Here is a 9,110-nt window from a genome sequence, read left to right on the forward strand (position 1 = left end):
TAGTGATGGTAGTGATGTTAGTGATGGTGGTGATGATGGTAGTGATGGTAGTGATGTTGTTGATGGTTCCCCGGTTCCATTTCCCCTCCGTGCCATCAGCCACAAAGAGCCTCGCATCATCTTTGGTTCTTTCGGTAAAGTCACCACCGCGTAGAATGATAATACAATAACAAATCGATAAAATAAAACAGTAATATTCTCTCGACGTTTTCGGCCACAACACCTGATGAAGGCCGCGTTAGGGGGTCCATAGCCTGGACCTGACAGAGCAGCCGGAGGGTTAGCGGTGTCAGTGCAACCGGGGAGAGTCGGTGGGCAACGGGCCCAGACAATTCAGTGACGGCGGGGGACGGTAGACCCCACTCCTGATGAAGGCCGCTTGTGTTGTGGCCGAAACGTCGTGAGAATATTATTATTATTATTATCGTGTTATTTTATTTTATCAATTTTATTTTTTATGTCATTCTCGTTCCACGTGGTGGTGACTTTACCGAAAGAGCCAAAGAAGAGGAATCTCTTGCAGTCACGAAAGCTTCAAATCGAAAGGGCCTCACAGCTCTTCAGATTTCTCCAGTGGACAAGATTCTCACTTCCTGTCGACGTCACTTCCTGTCCCTCTGTGTCACTTCCTGTCCATCTGTGTCACTTCCTGTCCCTGTCACTTCCTGTCCCTCTGTCGATGTCACTTCCTGTCCCTCTGTGTCACTTCCTGTCCCCCTGTTCAACGTCACTTCCTGTCCCTCCCGTGTGACATCACTTCCTGTCCCTCTGTTTTAACGTCACTTCCTGTCCATCTGTCGGCGTCACTTCCTGTCCCCGCGTGTCACTTCCTCCTCTTGCCCCCCCCCCCGCGTGTCACTTCCTGCCCCTGCGTGTCACTTCCTGTCCCTCTGCGTCACTTCCTGTCCCTCTGTGTTGACGCCACTTCCTGTCCCCTCGTGTCACTTCCTGTCCCTCTGTCCACGTCACTTCCTGTCCCTCTGCGTCACTTCCTGTCCCCCTGTGTCGACGTCACTTCCTGTCCCCGCACGTCACTTCCTCCTCTTGCCCCGCGCACGTGTCACTTCCTGTCCCTCTGTCGACGTCACTTCCTGTCCCCCTGTGTCGACGTCACTTCCTGTCCCCGCGCGTGTCACTTCCTCCTCTTGCCCCGCCCACGCGTCTCGCGCCGCCGCTGTGTGACCGGGTTTCGGGGGTCGCTGATGTGGAAGGCGTCAACGTCGGACGACAAGTTGGGGTCACGGGCCCGGGACACCAGAGAGCCAGCGGCTGGGTCGGCGAAGCGGAGACAGTGTCCCATCCTGAGACACAGAGAGACACACAGAGACACAGGGAGAGACAGGGGGACACAGTGAGACACAGTGAGACACAGGGAGACAAGTTGGGGTCACGGGCCCGGGACACCAGAGAGCCAGCGGCTGGGTCGGCGAAGCGGAGACAGTGTCCCATCCTGAGACACAGAGACACAGGGAGACAGAGACACACAGTGAGACACAGTGAGATACACACAGAGACACAGGGAGACAGAGACACAGTGAGAGACACAGAGAGACAAGTTGGGGTCACGGGCCCTGGAGACCAGAGAGCCAGCGGCTGGGTCGGCGAAGCGGAGACAGTGTCCCATCCTGAGACACACAGAGAGACACAGGGAGACAGGGAGAGACAGGGGGACACAGTGAGACACAGAGAGACACAGGGAGACAGAGACACAGTGAGACACAGTGAGAGACACACAGAGACACAGGGAGACAGAGACACAGTGAGAGACACAGAGAGACAAGTTGGGGTCACGGGCCCTGGAGACCAGAGAGCCAGCGGCTGGGTCGGCGAAGCGGAGACAGTGTCCCATCCTGAGACACACAGGGAGAGACACACAGAGACAGAGACACAGGGAGACAGAGACACAGTGAGAGACACAGTGAGACAAGTTGGGGTCACGGGCCCGGGACACCAGCGAGCCAGCGGCTGGGTCGGCGAAGCGGAGACAGTGTCCCATCCTGAGACACAGAGAGAGACACACAGAGACACAGGGAGACAGAAACACAGTGAGAGACACAGAGAGACAAGTTGGGGTCACGGGCCCTGGAGACCAGAGAGCCCGCGGCTGGGTCGGCGAAGCGGAGACAGTGTCCCATCCTGAGACACAGAGAGACACAGGGAGACAGAGACACACAGAGACACAGTGAGACAAGTTGGGGTCACGGGCCCTGGAGACCAGAGAGCCAGCGGCTGGGTCGGCGAAGCGGAGACAGTGTCCCATCCTGAGACACACAGAGACACACAGTGAGACACAGAGACACAGGGAGACAGAGACACAGGGAGACACAGAGAGACAAGTTGGGGTCACGGGCCCTGGAGACCAGAGAGCCAGCGGCTGGGTCGGCGAAGCGGAGACAGTGTCCCATCCTGAGACACAGAGAGACACAGGGAGACAGGGAGAGACAGGGGGACACAGTGAGACACAGTGAGACACAGGGAGACAAGTTGGGGTCACGGGCCCTGGAGACCAGAGAGCCAGCGGCTGGGTCGGCGAAGCGGAGACAGTGTCCCATCCTGAGACACAGAGAGAGACACAGGGAGACAGGGAGAGACAGGGGGACACAGTGAGACACACAGAGACACAGGGAGACAGAGACACAGTGAGACACAGTGAGAGACACACAGAGACACAGGGAGACAGAGACACAGTGAGAGACACAGGGAGACAAGTTGGGGTCACGGGCCCGGGACACCAGCGAGCCAGCGGCTGGGTCGGCAAAGCGGAGACAGTGTCCCATCCTGAGACACAGAGAGAGACAGAGTCACAGTGAGAGACACAGGGAGACAGAGACACAGTGAGACACACAGAGAGACAAGTTGGGGTCACGGGCCCTGGACACCAGAGAGCCAGCGGCTGGGTCGGCAAAGCGGAGACAGTGTCCCATCCTGAGACACAGAGACAGACACAGGGAGACAGGGAGAGACAGGGGGACACAGTGAGACACACAGAGACACAGGGAGACACACAGAGACACAGGGAGAGACACACAGAGACACAGGGAGACACACAGAGACACACACAGAGACACACACAGAGACACAGGGAGAGACACACAGAGACACAGTGAGACACAGTGAGACACAGGGAGACAGAGACACAGTGAGAGACACAGAGAGACAAGTTGGGGTCACGGGCCCTGGAGACCAGAGAGCCAGCGGCTGGGTCGGCGAAGCGGAGACAGTGTCCCATCCTGAGACACAGAGAGAGACACACAGAGACACAGGGAGAGACAGGGGGACACAGTGAGACACAGAGAGACACAGGGACACAGTGAGAGACACAGTGAGAGACACAGACACAGAGACACAGTGAGACAAGTTGGGGTCACGGGCCCTGGAGACCAGAGAGCCCGCGGCAGCGTCCGCAAAGCGGAGACAGTGTCCCATCCTGAGACACACAGGGAGACACACAGAGACACAGAGACACAGGGATGATGATAATGATGATACTACTACTGATGATGATACTACTAATGATGATGATGATGATACTACTACTGATGATGATGATGATACTACTACTGATGATGATACTACTAATGATGATGATGATGATACTGATGATGATGATGATACTACTAATGATGATGATGATGATACTGATGATGATGATACTACTACTGATGATGATACTACTAATGATGATGATACTGATGATACTACTACTGATGATGATCATGATGATGATACTACTGATGATGATGATGATGATACTGATGATGATGATGATACTACTACTGATGATGATCATGATGATGATGATACTAGTGATGATGATGATACTGATGATGATGATGATGATACTACTGATGATGATGATACTACTACTGATGATGATGATACTGATGATGATGATACTGATGATGATGATGACTCACCATCCGGAGTCATCGTCTGTCTCCGCTGTCTCCGCTGTCTCCTCCGTGTCTCCGGACAGCCGAGCGGCCGAGAGGTGAGACTGGAACTTGGTGAGCAGAGCGAGCGTCTGAGACACACAGAGACACACAGAGACACACACAGAGACACACACACAGAGACACACACAGAGACACACACACAGAGACACACAGAGACACACACAGAGACACACACAGAGACTCACACAGAGACACAGAGAGACACACACAGAGACACACACACAGAGACACACACAGAGACACACACAGAGACACACACACAGAGACTCACACAGAGACACAGAGACTCACACAGAGACTCACACAGAGACACACACAGAGACACACACAGAGACACTCACACAGAGACACACACAGAGACACACACAGAGACACACACAGAGACACTCACACAGAGACACACACAGAGACACACACAGAGACACAGAGACTCACACAGAGACTCACACAGAGACACACACAGAGACACAGAGACACACAGAGACTCACACAGAGACTCACACAGAGACTCACACAGAGACACACACACAGACACACACAGAGAGACACACAGAGACACACACAGAGCCACACACAGAGACTCACACAGAGACACAGAGACTCACACAGAGACACACACAGAGACACACACAGAGACACACACAGAGACACACACAGAGACACAGACAGAGACACACACAGAGACCCACACAGAGACCCACACAGAGACACACACAGAGACACACACAGAGACTCACACAGAGACACACACAGAGACACACACAGATACACACACACAGAGACACACACAGACTCACACAGAGACACACACAGAGACACACACAGAGACACACACAGAGACACACACAGACACACACAGAGACACACACAGAGACTCACACAGGGACACACACAGAGACACACACAGAGACTCACACAGAGACTCACACAGAGACTCACACAGAGACAAACACAGAGACACACACAGAGCCACACACAGAGACACTCACACAGAGACACACACAGAGACACACACAGAGACACAGTGAGACACACACAGAGACTCACACAGAGACACACACAGAGACACACACAGAGACTCACAGAGAGACTCACACAGAGACACACACAGAGACTCACACAGAGACACACACAGAGACACACACAGAGACTCACACAGAGACTCACACAGAGACACACACAGAGACACACACAGAGACTCACACACAGAGACACACAGAAACACACACAGAGACACACAGAGACACACAGAGACACACACAGAGACACACACAGAGACACACAGAGACACACAGAGACACACACAGAGACACACACAGAGACACACACAGAGACACACAGAGACTCACACACAGACACAGAGACACACACAGAGACTCACACAGAGACACAGAGACACACACAGAGACACAGAGATACACACAGAGACACACACAGAGACACACACAGAGACTCACACAGAGACACACACAGAGACACACACAGAGACACACACAGAGACTCACGGAGAGACACACACAGAGACTCACACAGAGACTCACACAGAGACTCACACAGAGACACACACACAGACACACACAGAGACACACACAGAGACTCACACAGAGACACACACAGAGACACACACAGAGACACAGAGACACACACAGAGACACTCACAGAGACTCACACAGAGACTCACACAGAGAGACAGACACACACACAGAGACACTCACAGAGACTCACACAGAGACACACACAGAGACTCACACAGAGACACAGAGACACACAGAGACACACAGAGACACAGAGACACAGAGACACACAGAGAGACACACACAGAGACACACAGAAACACTCACACAGAGACACACACAGAGACACACACAGAGACACACACAGAGACTCACACAGAGACTCACACAGAGACTCACACAGAGACACACACAGAGACACACACAGAGACACAAACAGAGACACACACAGAGACACACACAGAGACACACACAGAGACACACACAGAGACACACACAGAGACTCACACAGAGACACACACAGAGACACACACAGAGACACACACAGAAACACTCACACAGAGACACACACAGAGACACACACAGAGACACACACAGAGACACACACAGAGACACACACAGAGACTCACACAGAGACTCACACAGAGACTCACACAGAGACACACACAGAGACACACACAGAGACACAAACAGAGACACACACAGAGACACACACAGAGACACACACAGAGACACACACAGAGACACACACAGAGACTCACACAGAGACACACACAGAGACACACACAGAGACACACACAGAAACACTCACACAGAGACACACACAGAGACACACACAGAGACACACACAGAGACACACACAGAGACTCACACAGAGACACAGAGACTCACACAGAGACTCAAACAGAGACACACACAGAGACACACACAGAGACTCACACAGAGACACACACAGAGACACACACAGAGACACACACAGAGACACAGAGACTCACACAGAGACTCACACAGAGACACACACAGAGACACACACAGAGACACACACAGAGACACACACAGACACACACACACAGAGACACACACAGAGACACACACAGAGAGACACACACAGAGACACACAGAGACACACAGAGACTCACACAGAGACACACACAGAGACTCACACAGAGACTCACACAGAGACTCACACAGAGAGACACACACAGAGACACTCACAGAGACACACACAGAGACACACACAGAGACACACACAGAGACACACACAGAGACTCACACAGAGACACACACAGAGACACACACAGAGACTCACACAGAGACACACACAGAGACACACACAGAGACACACACAGAGACACACACAGAGACTCACACAGAGACACACACAGAGACACACACAGAGACACACACAGAGACACACACAGAGACACACACAGACACACACAGAGACTCACACACAGGGTTCACCCGCCAGGGGACAGGGGTCACGCCTCTGGGGTCAAGGGTTACCCCTCAGGGGTCACCCCTCAGGGGTCAGGGGTCACCCCTCACCTGCTCCTCCCTGGCTTTGCCCTTGTGACCTTTGACCCGGCGAGTGCCCTCAAAGAGGGCACGTTGCTTCAGGAACGTGGCAACATCACCATCACCGCCATCACCATCACCATCATTCTACACGTGAGACATCACCACCATCATCACCATCACCATCACTCTACACGTGAGACATCACCACCATCATCACCATCACCATCACTCTACACGTGAGACATCATCACCATCATCACCATCACCATCACTCTACACGTGAGACATCACCACCATCATCACCATCACCATCATTCTACACGTGAGACATCACCACCATCATCACCATCACCATCACTCTACACGTGAGACATCATCACCATCATCACCATCACCATCACTCTACACGTGAGACATCATCACCATCACCGCCATCATCACCATCACCATCACCGCCATCATCACCATCACCATCACCGCCATCACCACCGCCATCATTCTACACGTGAGACATCACCATCATCACCATCACCGCCATCACCACCGCCATCACTCTACACGTGAGACACCATCATCACCATCATCACCATCATTACCATCACCGCCATCACCACCGCCATCACTCTACACGTGAGACACCATCATCACCATCATCACCATCATTACCATCACCGCCATCACCACCGCCATCACTCTACACGTGAGACATCACCACCGCCATCATCACCATCATCACCATCACCGCCATCATCACCATCATCACCATCATCACCATCACCGCCATCACTCTACACGTGAGACACCATCATCACCATCATCACCATCATCACCATCACCGCCATCACCACCACCATCATTCTACACGTGAGACACCATCATCACCATCATCACCATCATCACCATCACCGCCATCACTCTACACGTGAGACACCATCATCACCATCATCACCATCATCACCATCACCGCCATCACCATCACCGCCATCATCACCGCCATCACCATCACCGCCATCATCGCCGCCATCACCATCATCATCACCACCGCCATCATTCTACACGTGAGACATCATCACCGCCATCATCACCGCCATCGCCATCATCATTCTACACGTGAGACATCATCACCATCACCATCACCGCCATCATCACCATCACCGCCATCGCCATCACCATCATCACTCTACACGTGAGACATCATCACCATCACCATCACCGCCATCATCACCGCCATCGCCATCACCATCATCATTCTACACGTGAGACATCATCACCATCACCATCACCGCCATCATCACCATCACCGCCATCATCACCGCCATCGCCATCACCATCATCACTCTACACGTGAGACATCATCACCATCACCGCCATCATCACCCCCATCACCATCATCATTCTACATGAGAGACATGAACATCATCACCATCACCGCCATCACCATCACTCTACACGTGAGACATCATCACCACCATCATCATCATCACCACCATCATCATCGCCATCACCATCATTCTAGACGTGAAACATCATCACCACCATCATCACCATCACCGCCATCACCATCACCACCATCACCACCATCATCACCACCATCACCATCACCACCATCACCATCACCATCACCACCATCACCACCATCACCACCATCACCACCATCATCACCATCACCACCATCATCACCACCATCACCATCATCACCATCACCACCATCACCACCATCATCACCATCACCACCATCATCACCATCACCGCCATCATCACCGCCATCGCCATCATCACCACCATCATCATCACCATCATCGCCATCACCACCATCATCACCATCACTACCACCATCACCACCACCATCACCATCATCACCATCACCACCATCATCACCACCATCACCATCACCACCATCACCACCATCACCACCATCATCACCACCATCACCATCATCACCATCACCACCATCATCACCACCACCACCACCATCACCGCCATCATCACCGCCATCGCCATCATCACCACCATCATCATCACCATCACCACCACCATCACCACCATCACCACCATCACCACCACCACCACCATCACCATCATCACCATCACCACCATCACCACCATCACCATCATCACC

General features: G+C 52.8%; 1 protein-coding gene across 2 annotated transcripts in view; it reads right to left on the reverse strand.

Annotated features, from left to right (window-relative positions):
* Window positions 1-235: 235 nt before the first annotated feature.
* The window catches only part of CWC27 (CWC27 spliceosome associated cyclophilin), a 53,944-nt gene continuing 45,069 nt past the window's right edge, over window positions 236-9,110 (reverse strand). The window contains exons 11-13 of one of the 2 annotated variants that reach the window (XM_076059263.1): window positions 7,019-7,135; window positions 3,918-4,024; window positions 236-1,301 (exon numbers count right to left, since the gene is read on the reverse strand). In XM_076059263.1, the coding sequence (XP_075915378.1) occupies window positions 1,133-1,301; window positions 3,918-4,024; window positions 7,019-7,135 (393 nt within the window). In that variant the 3' untranslated portion in view covers window positions 236-1,132. Of the gene's footprint in view, window positions 1,302-2,023; window positions 2,926-3,917; window positions 4,025-7,018; window positions 7,136-9,110 lie in introns of those variants that run through there. The other variant, XM_076059264.1, reaches the window with a different exon arrangement.

The sequence above is a fragment of the Petromyzon marinus genome, assembly GCF_048934315.1.
Source record: "Petromyzon marinus isolate PM22_M1 ecotype Great Lakes invasive population chromosome 85 unlocalized genomic scaffold, UKy_Petmar_22M1.pri1.0 chr85_unloc.2, whole genome shotgun sequence".
NCBI classification, from domain to species: domain Eukaryota; kingdom Metazoa; phylum Chordata; class Hyperoartia; order Petromyzontiformes; family Petromyzontidae; genus Petromyzon; species Petromyzon marinus.